The following is a 23,419-nucleotide window of genomic DNA, read 5'->3' on the forward strand; positions in this document are numbered from 1 at the left end:
AAAAAAGTATGAAAAATAATTTTTTAAAAACTACTTTTAAAAAAACAAACATAACCTAAATATTTTTTTTTAACGAAAAAATATTTTTTATTGACTACATTTTTTAATAACAAATAAATACAAAAAAGTATGAAAAATAATTTTTTAAAAACTACTTTTAAAAAAACAAACATAACCTAAATATTTTTTTTTAACGAAAAAATATTTTTTATTGACTACATTTTTTAATAACAAATAAATAGAAAAAAGTATGAAAAATAATTTTTTAAAAACTATTTAAAAAAAAACAAATATAACCTAAATATCTCATGGAAAGCATTGAGCATCTTGTTTGTTAACTCTTTTTTTTTTTTTTAGGAAAATGCCCTCCAATGACGGGGAATTTGCTAAATTTTTTATTCCACTATGTATTTCAACTTTTTTTTTTTTTAATGGAGTATCTTGGTTCCTCATTATTTGCGATTAATCAATCAAGTCTTAATTGATGTTTGTTAAAGATAACATGGCACAAACTTTAACATGGAACTTCCAAAATCATGGCTAACGTAAGCGGTGATGAACTTATTAGAGTTGTGTATTACAAATTAAGAAAAAAAAAAAAAACTAAAAGATGTCTTTACTGTATATGTCGGAAGACACACATTCAAATTGCCACAATCATGTGAAAAGGTTTTTGTGTCCCTTCCATTATAGGACGACACAAGTACTAAACTTATCTCTAATTTGGTATTGATAATCTTTAAAAATCTTCTTTCTTTCTTTTCTTCTCAAATTAGGTGCTCGATTCTTCATAATTTTAAACCAGCCTCTTCAATTTATTTATTTTATAATTTGATTTCCGTTTTTTAAATATTATTTTTTATTTTAAATAATATATAAAATTACAAAAATACAATTCAAATTCAACTCCTTTTATTCTTTTAGATTTGATTATCATACTTTTTATTACTATTTATTTTATTTGATTTTTTTTAATTTTTTTTTTACAATTTCATCTACAATTTCATCTTTTTTTTAATTCTGTGTTCTTCCATCAAATTTAATTTTTAATTTTTTTATTAATATCTTTTTTACTTTAACAAGTTTTTAAAATTGATATTTTTTTCATAATTTCATATTTCAAAATTAAATTAATTGAAAATTAAATTTTTTAATTGAATTTAGATTAAAGATTTTATAGTTTGTGATTTTTAAAGATTAAACTAAGTTTAGTATATTCACTCATGCTTGCTTTTTTTTTAAAAATACTATTATTTTTTATTCTTTTTTAAAGTTTTGTTTTGTTATTTTTTTTATTGTTTTCCTTTGATGGGGCTAATCTTGGATTCATTAATAGAGTAATCAATTTCAAAGGTTAACATGATTAACTTTTTATTTTTCAAATTGATTTATTTTAATTTTATTATTTAACATTTAATATATTGAAAATTGTTCTTTGTTCTTTTTTTTATTGGCTATTTCAATTATGTACTCATGATTATAGGGTTAGCTTGATTTAATTTAGATTTTTTTTATTTCTCTCTTCGTTCTTTTTTTTTCTTATCCTTTTTTTTTATTGGCTATTTCAATTATGTAATCATGATTATAGGGTTAACTTGATTTAATTTAGATTTTTTTTATTTCTTTCCTTCAATAATGAGTTTTTCAATAATTGAATTTCATAATTTGGTTTAGTTTGCTTTCAATTATAGTTACCATAGTATAACAACTAGGTCTAAGATTTTACATCTTAGACTCAAATCAAGTTTTTTCAACTATATATTTTTTGAATTTTTATTTTTTAACATTTTATTTTATATAAATTGAGCTTGAGCTTCGATCAAGTTCTTTCAACTTTTTTTTAATTATATATATATTTTTAATTTTTATTCTTCAATATTTTATTTGAAATAAATTGAGCTTTGACTTATTTTTTCTTTTATTTTGCTTTCAATGGAGTTATTACTTGATTTATTTGGAACTGGTTTTCAAATTTTATTTCTTGTTTTTTCTATAAAATTATCTCAATTTTATATTTATGATCGTAAATTTTACGAGTTACCTTGGTTTAACTCATTTTTTTGTTGCTTTTTAATTATGTTTTTAAGTTTTTCCTTTTAATAATAGGTTGTTTAATAATCCAAAAGGGCTTAAGTCAGGTTCTTGTTATCTTTTTCTCATTAATTTTTTTTCCATATATTTATTGTTGTTTTTTTATATTATTTAAATTACTTTTTGAACCAATAACTCAAGTCTTAATTATTTTTTCTTAGCATTATTTTTTAAGTAAGAAAAAACTTGTGCACAGTAAATCATATAAGAAATTGAAATCTCCTTAGTTAAATTTTATTGAATGCAAACAAAGACAAGTTTTATACTTTTAGAGAAAATTACTAAAAACATCTTGCAATTTGAGCTTGAGCGGGCGAACGTTTTGCATATCAACTTTTTTAAAATTGCACTTGGTATCTTTACTCAACACTGCCATGTCAAAAAGTTAAAAACAACCTTGTATATTAATAAAAAAAAATTACTAAAAACATTATGTAGTTAAGCACATGAACACTTTACACACAAACGTTCAAAAATATCATTGTATATCAATAATCCACCATTATGCCATTGTAATTGCACATCTCTCTCTCTCTCTCTGCCCCTCTCCTGATCGCCATTTACCCTTGAACCCTAGCCATCGTTGTTCTCCTTCAACTCCGAGCCACCAACATTCACGCTTAACCCACACCCACCACTGTTTTCTCTCAATCTTAAACGACCATTATTTTTCCTTCACAACATGTTGCTCATCGAAATTATTTCTAATTTGATAGATGAATTAAAATGTAATTTATAAAAAAATAAGAAGCTGATTTTCAAAGTGTTTGCACACTCAAACTATATATGGGATGTTTTTAATAACCCTCCCTTTCATTTATAAGGACAAATTACGCACAGAAAGTCATAACATGTACTATATAGCAAACATATAATATTTTTAACGTTTTTGGACAATCACTAATGATCATATATTGAAATTAATCATATAACTAATATGATGTAAAGTTAGTATGCAAAGTATTTACATGTTCAAACTAAAAAATGTTTCTACTTGTTATTGTCACATCAGGTATGGATAAACTAGATTAATTTTTTTACATATAAATGTTTATTTTATCAAATGTAGTAAAACTACAAGACAAAAAACTCATTTACAATAAATAACTTCTGTCGAAAAGAAAAATTACGATAAAAAAATTATAATCTAAAAAATTTAAATGAAATTTGATATTATAAACTATTCTACAACTTTTTTGATTTTTTTTCAAAATTAACCACTTGTTTTATTATCTTTGTTAGAATTGTAAAACAATATTATATATTTGCGATGCATATGGTAAAAAAACTATAAAAAAAAAACTATTGCTATAAAAGATTTGCGTTGAACAATTTGTATGATCGATTAATTATATCTAAACAAATTCTAGATGTATAAATTATAAAAATGATGGATTTGTTTTTCCAAAAATAGGGGGCCATGGAATATTGTGGTTAAAAAATAAGTACGTTAATTTGAAAGTCAGCAGTACAAATATTATGAAGATTAATTATACACATTATTAGCATTTTTATTTCAAATTTTATTACTACAAGTACACATGCACGAAATTTTTTTATTTATCTCCCGCGTTGACTATTTTTCTCCCACCGCTGCCTTCTCTTGTTTCGCCTCCTTCCATTAATCTCCCTCTAGAATCTCAATTATTGGAGTGAGAAGGGACATCGCTAGTTATCGAGGGATCGGATCAGATTAGGTTAAAGTAGTCGTGCGGTACGGTGAGGTTTTCGCGTGATCACGCCTGGTACAATCCTCTCTATAAATTAGCCTTTATCTGCTCCAAGGTTATCCTGTATAACTAACAATCACTAGTCTTGATCTGCAGAGAGCGTAACACTCAATGGATCCTCGTGGTTCGGCACCATACTCCTACCCTGAGGCCACCGTAAATAGTAAGTATACATCATCGATCGCTTATTGCTTATCCTCTAGTGTAAATTTTATCATTGGTGTGCGCGCATGTTTTTCCTTTCTTTTCTTTTGTGTTTTGGTATGTGTGTTTTGTTTGTCCTAGATCGATGTAATAAGCTATGTTCCTCTTGCAACATCAATGTGAGGAAATCATCTCAAATTTTGACGGTTGGTTCTCAAAAAAGTGGCCTGTTTTCTGTCAGTATTGCTGAATTTTGATAAAAGAGGTTCGGGAGATATCCATGAGTAATGAATCCATTAACTCATGAATTGTCCACCTCTCTTTAACCCCATGTTATTTCAATATCTCTTTAATCATACTTGTTAGCACAAGGTGAAAGTCATATTCCTGGAAGATCACAAGAACAGAAAGGAAAGAAGAGAAAAAATGATTTTGGGAAGCATGGCAAGGCTTTTAAGGTAAAGAACAACCTGCTCTTTGTCTCTTACCTGAAGCTGAAATAAAACCCCGGACAAAATTAAAAAGCAACCGTGGTTATTTTTTGTTCTTGTTCTTGTCTTGCAGAAAGTCAAAGAAGGAGAGAAGCAAGTCTTGAACAATCTTGATAAACAAATTTCACGGTTGCAAAAAAAAATAGAAAACCAAGAAAATCTCGCGGATAAATTATTGCGTCAAATGACGGTGCATCTCTTTCTCCTAGTTAGATTGTTAACATATTTTTATCTACTGATGATTTTAAAATAAGAATTTATTATTTACGCGTCTAAAACCTAATAATCAATCAATAGTTGGCGTTTGGTTTTCTGTGTGATTTTATATATTATTTATGACCTTGCAGCTTGGATCTGAGGATTCAGGGCTGCTTGAGGAGGAATCTGCAATCTTATGTCCAGATTCCAATAATAGGGATGTCTCGATAGTGGAAACTAAAAAACTTTCTGACATCATCTTGACATTGAAACATCGCAGCAAGATGCTTGACAAACGAATTCAACTTTTGTGTGAGATGATGGTGCTGAAATGATAATCTTCATGTTATCTTTAGACATTTTTATATGCTTCTATAGAAATTTGTGCAGCTAGATTCTAAAGCTGCAGAGGCTATGTACTTCATATTCATGGTTTAATGAAGAGATGTTCTGTGAGTTTCACTGTTGCTCTATATATTTATCCATCTCCCAACAAGTCAGGAATTAAGTATGTATATTTTTTCATGCTTCATGAAGAGTTTGATAAAGGTGGAATCTTGTGGCTGGTTCTCTGAGGGTTATCTGGTAATCCTATTTGGATTCTTGTTTTTATAGTAAGGTAATTAGCTCCTACTTGTATATAGAAACTAAAAAACAGAAAGAAAGACAAAAACAATAGGTTAGGGTAAGAGTGATGGACGCACTGTTAATCTCAATTGTTCATGTGGTCAAGTATAAAAATAAAAAGCTTGAAACAAACAAAATTGAGATCAGTGAAGAAATGCTTGAAATAATCTCAAGGAAAAGATTTTTAAAGAAGACGAGACATGTCTTTGGTTTATAGTTGGTGGCATGTGACAACCAGGCGTCTGAGATAACGGCGGTGATTTGGATACATTAAAAAGGATCTGCAGTGGCAATTTTTAGAGATTAGGCTTTAGGTTAACATATTGTTTTGGAGTTTTCTTTTTAGACATATTGGAACACAAACCCTAGAATGCCTGTGCATGTAAATATTGAAAAAATTAAAATAAAGAAAAGAAGTGTGCATGATTCTTTTTAAAAGAGTAAGTTTATTTGGTGAGAGGTATGATATACATCCAAAGGATTTAAAACATCTTTTTTTATAGCATGATGAACATGAAGACAAGAATAATTACAACAAACATAAGAATAAAAAACAAAGGTTGCTATGTTTACGGTGTGCCTTACAAATAAAAAAAAAACAAACAAGCTTTTCTACCTAATTCATGGACGGAAAACATAGAAGTTCAGCATTTTTTGGTGTTAAATAATCAAATACCCAATGAAATTTAAAGGTTTCTTTCATGCACCATCATCTCAAAAGACAAAACACATTTCTAAATCTTAATTCTTCATTATATATATTTTTTTCAAGTCTAGATCACAACTAAATCATTAAAAAAAACAAATTTTAGTTTTTTTCATTAATTATTTTCTAATAAAACAAAACCCACATTTATATCTCTAGTTATTTTTTTCCATATTTTAAAATAAAAGACATGCAAAACTTGGATTAAACACAACTAAACCCTAAAAAACCCCAAACTTTGAGTCCATGTTTTTCTTCCTAAAAAAATAAATACACATTTGGCCATTATTTCTTTTTTCATATCTTGTGGTTAAAATAAACAACATCCATATAAAACCCATCTAAAATCTAAAAACAACATTTTTATTTTCCATCCATGCATTTGTCTTCCAAGAAACACAAAACACATAGTTAGTCCTATTAATTTTTTTTTGGTATTCAATGACATAAAATATCTAGATTAACCCAACTATAACCTAAAAACATATTTTTTAGTTTCCATTCATGCATTTATCTTTTTAAGATAGAATAAAAAAAAAGCACATATAAAGAACCATTTAATTTGCATAAAAATCCTAAAGAAAGAAAAAAAAGAAAGAGCGGTTCTGACTTACCTCAAAGATAATTCTAAGTAAATGGGGAGGTGTTGTAGTGGCCTTAGTGGCAAAAATGATAGAAAGTTATTTCATGCAGCTTTTTCTATCTAGATTAGGGTTTATTTTTTCTTTTTGGTTTTTGCTTCATTTTCAAAATGAAAAGGCCTTATTTTGGTGCAAAAAAATCAGTTTTGAAAGCCAAGTCCCTCACGTTTTCCCTGTATTCAATTTTAGTTCTTGATTTTTCAATTGTTTCAATTTTGGTTTATTTTTCCTTTAATCTTAATTTTCTCTTTAATTTTGCCCCTAATTGAATTAATAGGATCCCTTAATTTCAACATCCTTTTCATTTGGTTCTTGATCTTTTAATTATTGTATTTTTTTTCATTTTACCCTTAATATGATTTTTTTCTATTCCTTTGCACCTGTGATTGAATTAAAAGGATCCTTTAATTTCAACACCTTTTTTGTTTTAATCTTTGATCTTTTAATTCTTTTATTTTTGATCAAATTGATTCTAAATTTAAACTTTTCTCTTCCATTAAGTGCTTTATTTGAAATTTAGAATTTCCATAACTTTCATTATGGTCCTTGGGCGAATCAATAGGCCCTTCAAAATTTTCCATAACTTTCATTATGGTCCTTGGGCATCCAATCCGTGCAATTATGACCAATTTCAACCCATTTTCCCGAATTTCTCTTCAATTATACCCTTAATTATATGCACACATTATTTTTTGACCAAGTGTAATTTAAATTTTTACTTGATTATGATCCAAACTGTATTTTATTCTTGAAACCTTTTTCTTTAAAGATTTTTCTTTGGAAATGATTTTTTTCTGACTATTTTTTTCTTTGAAAATGATTTTTTTTAAAATTATTTTGAAGAAATTTTTTCATAAAGTTTTGAAGGGGGTAAAAAATGATTATGAGAAACTTTATGGTTTCAAGTGAGAATTATTATCCTTAAATCAAAAAAATTTTGTTAGATAGTTTGTTTTAATAAAACTAGGGAATTTTTAACAACTTTTCTCTTGAAACCACCAACGGATTTATGGTCATAAAAAAAAACTAAGAGGCATCAATAAATTATTGTGCCTTGTGAGGGGTTTCATTAAAGATTCACATAATGAAACCAATTTTTTTGTCCATTGGATTTATTTTTCATTTTTATTTTCTGTTTTTTTTTAAATCCATTCCTTTATCATTGCCTTTATTTGAAATTGGTCTTGGTAATTTGTTTTTTTATACTTGCATATAGAGATCTCACAATATTGAGAAAATATTCTATCGTTCGTTTAATTCCTGGTTAGGAAAAATAATATCAGTTTCATTGATTTAAAAGAATTAAAGTTTAGGGATTGAATTTGAAGCTTAAACAAATATCTAGTGGTTTTTTTTCTAAAATCAAGGACTGATTTGCACAACTAGAGGAAGACTACGTGTTTTTTTCAGTCACTCAACTATTTTTTTATTTAATCCTTTCACATTATTTTTATTTGGAATTTGAATTTATAATTTATTTTGGTTGCCTAAATATAAGAATCTTGCAATACTAAGAAAAAAATTTAAATTCTCGATTAATGCTCAGTTTAGCAAAAAACATTATTGGCGTTAAATAATTAAGGTTTAAGGGATCATAATTGAAACTAAAACAAATATGGTAGTCTTAAGTCAACTATAAGGGCAACTTGATTGGCGTGCACATTATATTGGCTAACATGTGGAGGACCAGCGCTTGCGATTTCGTCTAGTAGTAAAACACCGGCTTATTCTTTGGTGGTGTTGAAAGTGGTTTAGAGAGAGCTTTTGAGAGAGGTTGTGTATGTTGGTACTAGTGGAGGAGCAATGATGGGGCTTTAGTGAGGAGAGAGCTTTTGAGAGAGGTTGCGGTACCAGTGGAGGAGCAATGATGGGGCTTTAGTGATATATTTTCTTCTCTTTCCTTTTTTTTCCTTGGGATTCATGCTAGTCTGACCAAAACTAAAAGGTGTCTTGTCATTTTTTTTTCAAAGTTAATCATTATTATTTTGATTATTATTTTTTGTTTTGGATCCTTTTTAAAAATTAGTTTTTTCCCCCAATTTCAACCTTTGACATTTAGTTACTAAGGAATTGAGTTTTGTGATTTTTTTTACTGGGTGTTTCAATCTCATGACTTGAGTCCTGAGTCTAAAAGGTTAGCACAAATTGATATTAATATTTTTTAAATTCTTTTTTATACTTTTTTTTAATTTCATCATATAATATTGAGTTTGTTGAAAATTGAACTTTGTCTTTTCTTCACTTTTCTTTGTATATAATTATCATGATCTTATAATCTAAATTGTAGGTTTGATAAGTTAGCACATGTTGCTTTTGGTCTATTTTTTAGGTTACTTTTGTAAGAATGAATATTTTTTCGATTTCAACCTTTAATATTGTTTGATTTGAGAGTTAAGTTTAATAATTTTACTCATTTTTCCTTCTATTAGGTTATCATATGCACATAATTTGGGTTACGAAGTTTGGTAGACTTATCCAAGTGTGTTGGGATTTATGGTTCTTCTTGTTAATTTTTATTTTTTAGCTTTGCCCTTTTACATTTGGATTTGACTATCTTATTTATTTATTTATTATATAATTATCTCAGTTTCATAACTTGTTATATAAGTTTGACATGTTAATTCGTGTATCTTTTTTAATTTTTTAATTTAATCCTTTAATATCAAATTATTTAAAAATTGATATTCATAATTTTTTTTTTGACAAATTGTTTTTAATTTTATACGTGATTTGATTTTTATTAGAAAATAACTCAATTTAATTCATAATTGCTTAGTTAATTCAAATTAATTATTTTATTAAAATAATAATATTTTTTAATTTCTTAAATTGATTTAATGAAACTGAATAGATTAATCAAATTACAAGTCCACCAACCAAGATAATTTAAATTGAATTTGTTTGAGCCAATGTCAGGTTTAAAAACTGAGGCCAGCCCTCGCGAGTAGCGGTATCGTCACAGACGGTGTACGACAGAGGGTCTCACGTAGTAACAGAGACGGGTACCAAAATCCAAATACATTATAAATCCCCTTATATTATAAGTTGCGCCAAAAAGGAAAAATAAAAAAAAAATTTCTTCTAGAGGGAAACCAAGAGCAGCGAGAAAATGCCAGTGGCCAGACCTGAGCCATCCGATTCAAGGACAAGGATCATCGCTCACGTTGACTTGGATTGCTTCTACGTTCAAGGTTTTCTATTCGTTTATTTATTAAAATAGACTCCCTCTCTCTCTCACTCACTTTCTGCATTTGTATCCATTGAATTATGTGATGTTTGTGCATACCTGTGATTTGCCATTGTTATTTTTTTTTAATGTTTTGGAAACTGGGTCATGCTTAGAATTTCCGAAATGAACCCTTGCAATGCACAATTGGATTTTGTTTTTACTTTGTATAGGGTATCATGTTGCTAAATGGAGATGGTTTTTGTTTTTTGGAAATGCATCCCCTTTTTGTTTAATTTTCTCTCTCTCTCTTTTTTTTTTAAATGTAGTGGAGCAGCGTAAGCAGCCCGAGTTGAGGGGCTTACCTACAGCTGTGGTGCAGTACAATGAGTGGAAAGGTGGGGCTTTGATTGCAGTTAGTTACGAGGCTCGTAAACTTGGAGTCAGTCGGTAATTATAATCATAATCTTCCAGTTTTACTGTTTTCGTTGATGACTAGTCATTTCGAGGATGGCTGCATAAGAATCTGATATAATGGATTGATTTTAGTCACATGAGAGGTGACGATGCAAAAGAAGTTTGCCCACAAATTCACCTGGTTCAAGTACCTGTAGCTAGAGGTAAAGCTGACCTGAACACTTACCGCAATGCAGGTTCTGAGGTAATGTGGGATTTTTCTTTCTTATTTGTGCGAAGATTGAAGTTAATAACATGCATTCATGATGTGCTATTGTTGGATTTTTATTGGATCCTGCAGGTGGTGTCTGTTCTGGCAAGAAAGGGTCGATGTGAGAGGGCTTCAATTGATGAAGTTTATCTTGACCTTACTGATTCAGCGGAGGCTATGCTGAGAGAAACTCCTCCAGAGAGCTTGGAATCAATAAATGAGGAAGCTCGCAAATCACACATTTTGGGGCTTAAAAGTGAGGTATGAGTCAATCCTCTTGTATCTTTTGCCATTATGTTATGGTAGGTAATTTACATGTAAGTTTGAAAGTTGATTTATGAGGCAAGTACCAATTCTTGCTGTTTGGGATAAAAATAAATTTTGGAAATTTTAAGGTGGCATACTGGTTCTTCTGTTAGCTTTATCTTCTTCAGAAAGCTTAAAATTGCCGTTCTCCGATGCCCTTTTAACATCAATTCTGCACTCTAGCTTACAATGTTTTGTACTTCTGAATGACTGAATCTCTGTGTTTGCTTGAATGGGTTACCACCCTCTATTTGATATATAAAAACCTCAATCTTTTAAGTCTGGAAAATAATATTTAACTTAGAACTCTGTTTGGCTTAGTATTCTTGTATTTTTAAGTCTCTCTCTCTGTGTCATCTTCTCATTTTCAATGATTAACTGTTATGCTGGATTTGAGATGGAGATCAGGATGCAAATGATGCCCAAGAAAATGTGAGCAAGTGGTTATGTAGGAGCGATGCCAATCACCAAGACAAGTTACTAGCTTGTGGGGCCCTCATCGTGGCAGAACTTAGGATGGAAGTCTTAAAGGAAACCCAATTTACATGTTCTGCTGGCATTGCTCATAACAAGGTTGAAAAATGCTGATTTTATATTGTTATTTTTGTTTTCTTGTATATTGAATATGATCTTGCATTCATTCATTATATTTATGAATGGGTGGAATGTGAGAATTCTATGGTTTACATATAAATTTTTGTAGATGTTAGCCAAACTTGTGAGTGGCATGAATAAACCTGCGCAACAAACTGTTGTTCCCTTCTCATCTGTAAAGGGTTTGCTCGAATCATTGCCAATAAAGAAAATGTAAGGCTTTTTTATTCCATTTATTTTCAAATTATTACAGGCTTCCTATTTGTGTTCTATTATTCTTCTTGAACTTCTTAAATTAAATATAATATTTTTGTTTGCTATAGGAAACAGCTTGGAGGGAAGCTGGGTACTTCATTACAGACTGAACTGGGTGTGAACACTGTTGGAGACCTCCTGCAGTTTTCAGAGGAAAAGCTACAGGAACGTTTTGGCATAAATACAGGGTAAATATAGATTAAAATACAAGGAATACGGAAGCTTTAATTTCTTAGATTGAAGAACTATTCTGTTGAAAAGCTTTCTATGGTACTTGCACACAAATTTGAAAATGGTTAAAATCCTGCAATGATTGTTGCTTCCACAACGCTTAAAATGTGTTTCTATTCCCAAATTTATACTGTATCATTTTTTAGCTTCAAACATGTAATTTTCAAATATTGTTGTACTCCCAGTGTTCTAAACCTGTTTGTTTTTTTTGGCCATCCATGTCTTATATGGTTTGTTATTCTTGATGGTGGATCAATCTTGTGAAAATATCCTTAAGCTTTATATATAACAGCTTGTTCCCAGTAACATTTTTTTCAAACAATTGCAAGACACTGCTGCTAATTAAATATCCTTAAGCTTTATATATAACAGCTTGTTCCCAGTAACATTTTTTTCAAACAATTGCAAGACACTGCTGCTGCTGCTAATTTTTTTTTTTTTTCACATGAACACCAGTACATGGTTGTGGAACATTGCGAGAGGAATCAATGGGGAAGAAGTTCAGGGCCGCCTTCTCCCTAAGAGCCATGGTGCTGGGAAGTCATTTCCTGGTCCTCGTGCTTTGAAGACAATTGCTTCCGTATGAGTTTATTCTTAACCAAATGAAACAATTTTGTGCATGATGCTGCATGTTGTTGATCATCTCTATGAGCTCATTGGCCCAGCGTCTCACATATATTTCATGAAGATTTCTCTGTTCTATGAAGAGAAGACAGGATAACAGGAAAAGTTTTTTCCCACTTATGTTTCTCTAATGAGACATACTTTTTCAATAAAGTGCACAAAATTTCTGGTGCTATGAAATCATAATTGTGTCAAACAATAACACTTATTTAGAAAGGAAGCTTATTCTCTTCATTTGTTTTTTTTTAATACTGATTCTTCGGGATCTGCATAATCTAATTCTAATTGATGGTTGTTTGTTTTTATTCCAGTCAAGTATTTTTCAACGCACTAAGCTTAACAAAGAAGTTAATCTAATTAAATATCTATCATTTCCTTGCTTGAATATCTCAGGTTCAACACTGGCTGAATCAACTTTGTGATGAGCTTAATGAACGTATTTGCTGTGATTTGGACCAAAACAAGCGAATTGCACACAATTTTACTGTTTATGCTAGCGCATACAAGGTGCTTATTTCCTTTCTGATCTGTTTGCCAATTATCTTGTCTATTATGTGCAAAAGTTACCACGTTTTTGTCCTTAATGTGATTACCTGCAGTCTTGTGACTCGGAATCATATAAAAAGTTCCCTTCAAAATCTTGTCCATTGAGATACGGGACTGCCAAGATTCAAGAGGATGCATTTAATCTATTTCAAGCTGGATTACGTGAATATATAGGTTCACATGGAGTCAAAACACTAGGTCATCATCACAATGGATGGGGAATAACTTCTCTTTCTGTTTCAGCAAGTAAAATTGTTCCTATACCATCTGTAAGTTTGATGTTTATTTGTCTCTAAGCTTGACCTCATGTGTTTTATATGCATCTAAAAGTGATTTTTGGTTTTTCTTTTTAAAAATCCATTCAAGGACTTTATCCTCTTCAAATCAAATCATGCAAAGAGGCTTCCTATGCTAGGAAAAGAATCTTTTTCCGGAGTTTTCATACAATGGTTCCATGTTCTATTTCTCCCTTCATTTTTATCTCTGCAATGTAATATGTGTCCTTTGTGCATCTACTATAATTTGCTGCTAGATGATTATTAATCAGAGAGTGAGTTAGAGACTTTGTTTAAGAAAAAAAGAATATTTGAAGCATCTGTTTAGATTAGAAAATTGAGATCTTTGAAATTCTGTAGGATCCAGTCATTTTTCTTTATTTGGATGACTTTGCAAACAGTTTAATTTAATCAAGCAACATTATGGTTGAGACTCAAAACTATCTAGTGGAAAAGGCGTGATAAAAATAAAGTCTGTGCTGTAGTGGACATGGTGGTGGTGGAAGGAATGGCTGTAGCAGGGGTGATTCAGTATCAGTTAATGGGGTTGGCTGGTTGCGCACTGAGTAGTAAAACCGATGTGTAAAGTTATCGTTGGTGCCGCATTGATAGTGGTAACTGTTGTCGTTGTTGGTGGTGTAATGTTGCAATATGGTGGTAGAAAATACTGAAGACGTTAATGACTGTATAAATATAATAAATTCAGCATTACTGGAGGAAAGTGCTTCATAATTATATGCTTGGCAACTTTTAAATGAACTTTTAAGTCTCATCCTTACAAGAAATTTAAGGGAGAGAGTTGGTTACACTTCTCTTAAATTCATTATTTAATCCAATAGAGAAATTTTTGTTGGGAATTCCCAACCTCATCCTTGCTTCTCTGTTGTTCCTTCAACTATGTCATCCAAAAGCAACCTTAAGTAAATGGATTAACTCATTAATACTCTTCATCTTTTAGGGAACAGGTTCGATCACAAAATACTTTCATGGACAGTATACATCACCCTTTTCAAAGGAAACACAGGATAGCTTTGTCAAAGAAGCCATGCCATTATCACCGTCAGGTGATTTCAGCTTGACACATTTCAGCTGTGCCTCTTTTATATCCTTTCATTTTCTAATATTTCCCAAACAACTCAGGCAGTGAAAGCTATTCAGAGCTGGAACCAACTGATCAGCTGCAACCTGAGAATAATGTACCGTCTTTGGGTCTACAAGAGCAGGAAAGAATTCTATGGAAAGATCAGGTTTTAGTGAAATTTATTTCTTTATGTAAAGAAAATAACTTTTAGAATTGCAATTGTAGATTTCTTATACACAAGAATACTAATTTGATTTAGATATTTCTTTAGCAAATACTCTATTGTAAACTTTTGGTCTTTCTTGATTGAGATGAAGTTTAAAGTGGAAATGATTAGCCCAGGAACCAATTTTGTACTGTTCATTTCCATGAAAGCTTTTTAATCCAATTTTGGTGTCTTCTATTTAATATTGATGTGAACTTCTTACTTATTGTGGCTCTTGAAATAGAAATTTATTATTTCCCTTTTATTTTAATGCTTTAGACTTGGAATCAAAAGCATGTATTTACTCATTTAATTTTGTAAATCTCTTTTCTTTGGCCTTAAATTTAACTATAGCTAGTGCAAAGTGAAGCATTTCTGTTTTTATGGTATATTTTCCAATGTTACTTTTCAAAATACAACCCTTTGTTGGCTGGAATTGAACATCATGAAATACGGTTCCAACACCAATTCTATCCTTGAGAGAAGCTCCAGAGCCATCTACTATTTGACCAATTTAATTGAGATTGAAATGAGATATCAAAGAAATAGATAAGTTTTTGTATTCCTTATGTTGTTATTCTCTATGTTTATTTTTTGGCAGTATGATATTCTTCACATAGAATGCACTTACTATATGTGCTTGAGAGCTTATAATTGGGCGAGGATGTTAATTCCTTGCATGCTCATTTTGTAATTTGTTTCCCATGTATTTTCCGAGTGTCTTCAATTACCATGATTCATACTGTGCTTCAATTATACATGATTCATCTCTTTGCAGGATTCATCTTGTTCTTCAACAGTGCAGACAAATGATGGTATTGGCAAGGGAGCCTCCCCATCATTACCCTCAGGTGTTGTATTCAAGTATTGCTCTTCCTAGTATACCAATGCTTTTGAATTTCCTTTTCCTGTTGTGATCAATCTGGTGTTTGTATAGGAAGTGGATGTTGCTCACTTGTAAACCAAACCGGCTCTCAGGGAGCCTCCAGGGTTGATTCTACCATGCCTACTTTGGAACGACATAAAAGGAAAATAAAACCTTCTGATAAGGTACATGTTTTCACTTTTCCTATCTCCTCATTGATTATTACCTGTGAAAACATACAAAAAATTCACTGTAGTGATTATTGCTTTTTCATTGTTCCTCAAAACCACCACTAGCTTTTGCTGGTTGAAACTTTTTGTTTGTGGACAAAATAATCATTATCAATTTATTACAACAACAAAGCCTCAATCCCCAACTACTTGGCATTGATTATATGATCATTTGCACCATTCAGCTCAATCGTAAACCAAATCTGCCTCAATATTGAAAGGTTTCAGATTCTTTGATGCCACTTCCATCCATGTTATCTTAGGTGTTTCACTTCCCTGTTTCCCATTACTATCAATTTATTCCCACAAAAAACTGATTGGATGTTATGGAAGCATGCAGATGTCAAATTTGTTTGTCTTTAATAAGCTATTTTTTTTAAATGAACAAGCCTTTAATTTCAGCCCTTTGCTTGGTGCGGTGTTAAAAGTTATCAGCTACAACTAACTTTTCACCTTATGCCTAAATGCTGGAGGGTAGGGTAGATAATCCCCTTTTAGTTAGCCAGGATGTAAAGTCAATTTGTAAATTAAGTTTCTGGAAGTGATGGACAGTTTCTTTTAGTGTTATCCTTTACTTCCATGATTGGTTTTGTTTAAAAACTTCCTTGTTTCTGAATTTAAAACAGAGTAAATAATTATAGACAACATGGAATTAAGTCACAAAAAAGAAAGAAAGAAAGAAAAGATTAATTTGGATCTTATTAATAGGGTGCTAAATAACAATCTTGTGGAGAAAAGGAAGTTTGGTGCTGCTAATAATAATCTCATCTGACGCCATCTCATTCTGCTGTGAATTTTTGTTACATTTGATTTGTTTTTTAGAGTTGCTTGGATGACTTGGTGGGATAAGAATATGTTATTATAGCCTTGCTGCTCAAGTGTATACTGTAAGAATTGGCAGTTGGATCTGGGCCATATGATTCACTCTATAGTTAAACTTGCACAAGACTAGCATGTGCTTGCAAAATAGGTGCATATGCATTTTCTCCGGGTTTTTTTTTTCTTTTTTCCCTATCATATTTCCCAGTCAGGGTTTCCCCCCTTTAGCTTGCCTTTTTATTGTTTAGGAGCAGGGAACAATTTTGAAATTCTTGAAGAGCTACAATCTCTCGTGCTCCCCACCGATGCAGGAGAATGTTGAAATGGTTAAAGGTACTAAAACGTGATCTTGGTGTCCTACTTTTACTTTCTATATTAAGGCACTCTTATCGATAGTTCCATTATCTAGGCTCTCAATCTCCAAGTAGTTGCAGCTTGGAAGTGAATCAAGTTGAGCTGCCAAGACGGAGTCTTGCAGAATGTAGTACGAATGATGGCAGCAACAATTTGGATCAAAATGCACAAAGGGCATGGAATTACAAGATCGACGAGATTGATCAATCTATTGTTAATGAGTTGCCATCAGAAATCCAAGATGAAATTCGGGTCTGGCTCCAGGCTCGTCAGCAACCTAGTATTGTTAAACGTCCTAGTATAATTAAACGAGGTTCTATTGCTCATTATTTCTCCCCAGACAGAAATACGTAAGCACTATCTCAGGCGACATCATCCTGTATATAGGGGTTATGTATGATTTACGCATTATATTATAATTAAAAAAAAAATCATCATAAACCCTGATTCAAAGCATGTGTAATCGCAATCACATTGATTTGAGATTAATTGCAAGATAGCTTTGAGTTAGAGCTGACGCTTAAGTTTCTGGACGTAAATTATCCCGATTTAGATTAAGTGGTTTTTGTATTTGCCCGCTTGCTTGGAAGACTAGTGGATTATGTAGCTTGTATGTATATATCTAGAAAAGAAATAAAAATATCTTTTAGTTGTTAATTATAGGTGGCGTTGGGTATGAAATTAAAAGGTGAGAATGAATTATTACATGAGTAATTATTGTAATAATAATCTTTGAGTAAACATTGGTTTTTAAAGATATTTGTTGTGTTAATAAATTGGAAGGTAAATTGTTAGTGAAAATAGGAGAAAAATAGTTAAAATATTAGTAATGATTTTAGAAAACAATAAAAAGTTATTTTAGTGTATATTCGAGCTAGAAGCAATAGAGAGAATAAAAATAAATTAAAATAATTGAAGGGTTAATTTTTTGCCATTTTAAGGGTAAAGTTCAGACTCCTTTTAACCATTTTTAGTCGTAAAGCATTTTTTAATTTTACAGGAGCAAAATTTAAGATTTTTACATTCATACCGAACATAATCTGTTTTTTTTTTTCTCCAGGTTTTAAGGTGCCTATAAAATTGAATTTCATGTTTCAAAATAATCATTAATCAATTTAAAAGAAAATATCTGGACATGAATACACTTCAATACAAAATTGGGATTCGTTTTGTGATTGTGAGTTGTGACTATCCCCCTTCCGAGAAAAAACAAAGGCTCTTTTATGCGTCTTTTCTATAGAGAACAAATTATACTTACTATAATTTACTGGAACTTCGCCTTTACTTTATCCAAAAATAATAATAATAATAATAATAATATTGCCCATTTCTAATTGCACTTTTCTAATAGGCCTTTAGAAAAATATTTTTTAATTTTAGAAAAACACTAACACACCTCCTAATGAGTCAATATTTTTTATGTCTTTGTGAAAAAACATATGATATAAAGTGAAGCAAATATATTTTTCTAGCATGTTGTTAAACCTAAAATATTTAAACTTGTCTATGTATTGAACCTAAATTAATATTGATTTAGCAAGTTTTTAAACCTAGTAAACTTGGATTCAATTATAAGCTAAGTCCAATATAATATATATTATATTTAAATTTGTCTATGTATTGAACCTAAATTAATATGGATTTAGCAAGTTTTTTAAACCTAGTAAACTTGAATTCAATTATAAGCTAAGTCCAATATAATATAAGTCTTGCAAGTTATCACACTCGGTATGCTTGAACACATCCATATACCAAACTCAAGGTAATGTGAGTTTGATAATTGTACTTAAGATAAGTCAAGTGTTGAGCCCAATACAATGTTGATATAACAAATTACTAGTCTTGGCATACTTGGGTCTAACTATGTGTCAAGCTCAAAATGATATAAATCTGATAATTTATCAAACTCAACATTTTTGTTTTCAGCCATATGCTAAGTCCAAGATAGCACATTTCTAGTAAATTACTAGGCTCTTCTCTCCTAGACTTAGCTACACGTCGAACCTAATTAGTCTAAAGGTAGTTAAAGATCCATATTAGAACTTTAAGATTATATATTAAGACTATTAAGATAACTATTCATGTTAGAAATAATTATATGTCTATCTCTATAGACATGTAAAAGTCTTTTAAGAGTTTACAATATTTTCATGTCATTAATGATTTTGTAAGGGATATTTATTCCTCGTTAATAATATGTAAGAAATTTTTATCTCTCATTAATTCTATTTGGGCTATCTAACTCATTAGTCCCTCCACTCTATCAAAATAACAAGTTTCAGAGATTATAAATACTCCCTAAACTATCCATATCCAAGTAAAAAATTTAAAATTTTTATTCTTCAAACATTCATAACTTAACTTTTAGAGTATTTATCATACCAATACAATAACAAATATCTTTATTCTTGAAATTTAAAGCTTTTTTCTTTGTTTATTATATTTTTTTATTTAAAAATTACTAATTTTATCATCAGATCAATATAAACCTAATCAAAATAGACTGTTTTATAAGTATCAAGACTTCTATCACTAATCATGTATTTCCTAAGCTATAAAGAAGGAAACAGGAATATGAATACATGATTCATCATTATTTAAACACCAGTAACCTCATTCTTGAGCTTTTCATATTTTGGAACATCATCACCTGCAATTGTAAAACTAGTATTACTGCAAAGCTGTTGAGCTATAGCAAGGTTTGTGGAATTGTTAATACAGTATTGTATGCACTACTATATAACGACCACTTCATGGATGATATATGATAATGAGCTTTTAGTCTTTTGATAAAGACAATTAAATTACAAAATATAACAAATTAATTACAACTCAGAAGACGGAGCATATGGTAAAGCAAAAATACCGCTCATCCTCTGGTGTGACTGGCAAGTGGTATATGATCCTTATGTCGTGTATCATCCAAGTTTCAAAAACATTCTGATGAATGCCTCAGAAGTCGAGTGCCATGTTTAAAAACAGTGGACCCAACAACATCCAAGAACAGAAACAGAAACACTGCAAGAAGAAGAAATCGGGGACAAGGCAGAAAAGCCATATCCTGCTTAAAAGCTTCCCATTTAATACTATGATCAAACTAAATAGACTATACCAAGAGCTGGAAGGAAATGAAACCAATTGCATTGAACTTAGAGATTGATTAATTATAACAACTACTATTAATCCATGAATAGTTTATGCAGCGATTGGCTCTGGAGAAACAGACACCTTCCTCCTCCGTTTCGCAATCTCTTTGAACAGACGAAAGGAGCATATAAAAGCAACTAGGAAAAAATATATTGTCGCCAAGCCAATTATGACCATCAGCACCACATTAATGACGTCTGTTGCTCTCAAATGCTTAATCATGCTAATCAGGAAGGTTAAACAGAAACCCCCGAAGGGCCCTGTGATACAAGCTCCAATTGTATGTTCAAGCATTAACGAATCACTCTCCAATTCATTGCGGTTCATTTTGTAGTCCAAATCCTGTTCAGGAAACACATCAGAAGATATACAGGTATACATTATTAAAGTTGAGAAAAAAGGCATTTTGATTTATTTTTTTACGTATTTGCAAATTTCTGATTTTGGTACTGTTGGTATTTGTTTCAATGGCCCAAGATGAATTGACAGGTTGCATCTTTGACAGAGATAATATTGATTCATTCGACATATTTTGTAATAACTCTCCTGATTTTTGGCGTTTGGCATACATAATATAGAGAGCAACGCAGACTCATGCAAGTTAAATAACTCCTCCTGATAAATATTCTTCATTTATTGGAGTATTCATTCCAAGAAGCTAACAATATGTCTCCATAGAAACTAAAAAGAAGAACAAGGGATTACAAGTACTAACCTGAGGTGCTTGTGCTGGGAAAGTTCCTCAGAGTGAATTCTCTCTCGAACTTTTATCTTCAGATTCTACATGGATATTTACTTATTTTCAGACTGTAAGTAACAGATTTCTTTTTTAACATTTATATTTGCCTCAATCAAGAGCAAGATCGCATAGTAGTTAGCGGAAAAGGAATTAAAAGCTCAAGTGAGTCCTCTCTACTATCTGTTTTAGCTGTCAAGAGTTAATAGATGACAACTAAGAAGCGGTCAAGTTAGTTAGATCATATATCAGATCGAAACACCATTTTAGCTTAAATTGTTAATATTTATCACCTTGTTTGGATTGTGTATAAAAGCACCGGCACCACCTTATGATCACAATTTTCTTTTACCACAAGTTTCATTCAAATATGTGGGGTTCACTGCAAATTCATATCTATGGGTATTTGGCTCCTTGGAAGTGGCAATCAAGGGTTCAATTTTCGATTTTTGTTTGAAATTTAGTTGTTCATGCAAGAGACCGTCCTAAGTAGATCCCCATATTTATTGGAGTGCTCCTGTCAATTACATGCGATGACAGATATTAAGCCAGATTTTTATTTATTTTTTTAACACTATCAACTAACCACTAATAATTATCTACTTGTAAAAATAAAAAAAAAACTACAAATTCATAAAAGAAAAATGTATGGCTAGCACACAAGTCGCAGCGACATTGGCACCTTTATTTTCAAATAAACATTCTGTTGCCTGTAAAAAATAAAGCAAGGCGCATGCGCAGGACTGGCTTTCTTTGTCCATTTTTTTTTATCATTTTAAAAGAATTTAATAATATTCACTCTTCTTTTTCTTTTTTTTATCTTGACATCGTTCTTCAGTATTATAAATTTTTATTTGAATTTTTTTAATTATTGTATATCTAATATGAAAATAATAATACTAATAATAAATTGTTCATGAAAATTTAATTCAAATTATTTTTTATTCTTAAAACTTTTAATTTTAATATATTTATAAATTGTTTAGCTTTCAATCACATATAAATTATGGACATATTATATTGATTTTTTTATTAATTTGCATTGACAATCATTAAATATTTTTGTTTTAAGAGAAATAATGATTCAGGTAAAAAATTGTATTTTATATAAGCTGAAAAAGAAATTTAAAATGAATATATTTTTATATTTAATAATAATATCAAAGAATTTTCTAAGACCATAATATTTTTTTATGTTTAAAAAATTTTGATTTCCCATAAAATATTACAGACATGCAAACTAATATAAACTGAGTTAAGTATCTCCGAGGAATCTTAAAGTTTTTGAGATAGAAATCGTGTTTCATCAAATTTTAAAATTTTTATTCTACTTAAAATTAATTTTTTTAATGATTTTAAATTATTTTGGTATATTAATATAAAAAAATATAATTATATATTTTAAAAAATAATTTTTACCAAGGTATCAAAAACAACAGTTATATTTTATATTGCAAAAGGAGCAAGACGGGCCGGTTCTAAAATAAGGAAAGAAGATTTCAATATATTCTTGAACAGTATACAATACTCCAAAAAAAATAAACACTAAAATAGGGGTGAACACTGTTAAAATTTTCGAATTAGTCTAATTATCTGAACTAATTTGGATAAAAAAATTTGAAACTTTTCAGAAAAGGAAAAAGGTAGACAATTCATTGAAATAATTTCAAAGAATAATTTTGGGAAAAGAATTGGAAAGATTGATTAGATATATACAAGTCGATATAAAACTTTAATATTTTTTAAATAAAAAATAATTTATAGAAAGATTGATTAGATGCTTCACAGTACTTTCATTATACATAGGTGGAAAACTATGATCCGACGAGAAGTATATTCTTAAATAGAATCGGATGTTACAAGTGCTAAATTAATTTGAAACGATCAAATCGCGTAATCTTGTCATTCAAATATTGAAATGAATCGAGGGACACCCGGCGATGCCCAAAAGCTTAATATTGACAAATCGTGCGAAATTGATCATATCCCGCACTCACCATCAAACTTGTGCCCGAAGAATACTCTACTTAACGAGCACTGCAATCTTTCGTCCAATTGGAACTTGTCAGCAGCGAAAGATTATAACTTGTTCGGCGGGATCGTGCATGTTCTCAGTATATAAAGTGCTAGTCCTTACAAGAGATGATTATCATGGCATCAAGCAAGTACTGGCAGCAAAAATCAATTATGAGGCATTCTGGAAGTTGTGAGGTATCAGAATTTTTATTATGTATTCGTTGTTGCAATCTTTGTTCTTGAGATTCCAATTAATATTGATTTTTCCCCTATTATGATTGATATGTCTATGTGTTCAACACGTAATTCCCAGAAAAGAAGGGTAGATAGAAAAATAAACAGACTGAAAGCAGAGATGGCAGGGATTAGGAAGCAGCAACAATCCATCAGACAAGGGCAAAGGGAAATAAGAGAAAGATTTGAAGAGATAGAATCAGAATGTGATGAGCTCAAAAAGGAGACTGAACTTGTATCTCAGGCAAGCGACAAAATTCAACTTCGCCTTGATATCATGCTCAAAATCTTGAAAGCAAGACGAGAGAATGACTTCGCTAAAGCTGCTGATCTTACTTGCTCTCTCAGGTTAGTTTTTCGAATCTTCTTCTCTTATTTTTTTTTTAATGTGCAATTAGTTTTTGCGTCGATCGGCTGAATGTTCTATGATTTATAGGTTT

The 23,419-nt window shown here is 30.5% G+C and overlaps 2 protein-coding genes across 10 annotated transcripts; both read left to right on the forward strand.

The window, feature by feature from the left end:
• The first annotated feature begins 3,898 nt into the window (after positions 1–3,898).
• On the forward strand, positions 3,899–17,356 carry POLH (Y-family DNA polymerase H). 9 transcript variants are annotated; one of them, XM_011024035.1, is made up of 17 exons: positions 3,899–3,984; positions 9,545–9,819; positions 10,124–10,244; positions 10,344–10,455; positions 10,552–10,722; positions 11,176–11,340; positions 11,471–11,574; positions 11,685–11,804; positions 12,304–12,427; positions 12,865–12,978; positions 13,071–13,286; positions 14,251–14,356; positions 14,437–14,539; positions 15,357–15,442; positions 15,516–15,628; positions 16,741–16,825; positions 16,902–17,356. In XM_011024035.1, exons 2-17 carry the CDS (start codon positions 9,738–9,740, stop codon positions 17,198–17,200), a joined length of 2,121 nt encoding a protein of 706 aa, XP_011022337.1. In that variant the 5' UTR covers positions 3,899–3,984; positions 9,545–9,737; the 3' UTR covers positions 17,201–17,356. The 9 variants fall into 9 exon arrangements, 5 of the variants coding, with proteins under 5 accessions (XP_011022337.1, XP_011022339.1, XP_011022338.1 ...); XR_842004.1 differs by lacking the exons at positions 3,899–3,984; positions 16,902–17,356 and adding an exon at positions 16,496–16,643 and having other exon boundaries at positions 16,747–16,826; XM_011024037.1 differs by lacking the exon at positions 3,899–3,984 and having other exon boundaries at positions 16,747–16,825.
• A 5,424-nt stretch (positions 17,357–22,780) lies between these two features.
• Positions 22,781–23,413, forward strand: LOC105124151 (uncharacterized). The gene is made up of 2 exons (XM_011024040.1): positions 22,781–22,940; positions 23,059–23,413. The coding sequence occupies exons 1-2, from the start codon at positions 22,872–22,874 to the stop codon at positions 23,395–23,397; spliced, it is 408 nt and encodes a 135-aa protein (XP_011022342.1). The 5' UTR covers positions 22,781–22,871; the 3' UTR covers positions 23,398–23,413.
• Positions 23,414–23,419: the final 6 nt, after the last annotated feature.

Source organism: Populus euphratica, unplaced genomic scaffold (assembly GCF_000495115.2).
Source record: "Populus euphratica unplaced genomic scaffold, PopEup_1.0 scaffold4.1, whole genome shotgun sequence".
Taxonomy (NCBI): Eukaryota; Viridiplantae; Streptophyta; class Magnoliopsida; order Malpighiales; family Salicaceae; genus Populus; species Populus euphratica.

Bases quoted from the DNA above. Each gene is read 5' to 3' on its own strand.
- POLH (XM_011024035.1), top strand. From the start codon at position 9,738: ATGCCAGTGGCCAGACCTGAGCCATCCGATTCAAGGACAAGGATCATC. The intron at 10,723-11,175 runs GTATGAGTCAAT...GATGGAGATCAG, and splicing joins TTTTGGGGCTTAAAAGTGAG to GATGCAAATGATGCCCAAGA. The intron at 14,357-14,436 runs GTGATTTCAGCT...CAACTCAGGCAG, and splicing joins CATGCCATTATCACCGTCAG to TGAAAGCTATTCAGAGCTGG.
- LOC105124151 (XM_011024040.1), top strand. From the start codon at position 22,872: ATGATTATCATGGCATCAAGCAAGTACTGGCAGCAAAAATCAATTATG. The intron at 22,941-23,058 runs GTATCAGAATTT...CGTAATTCCCAG, and splicing joins GGCATTCTGGAAGTTGTGAG to AAAAGAAGGGTAGATAGAAA.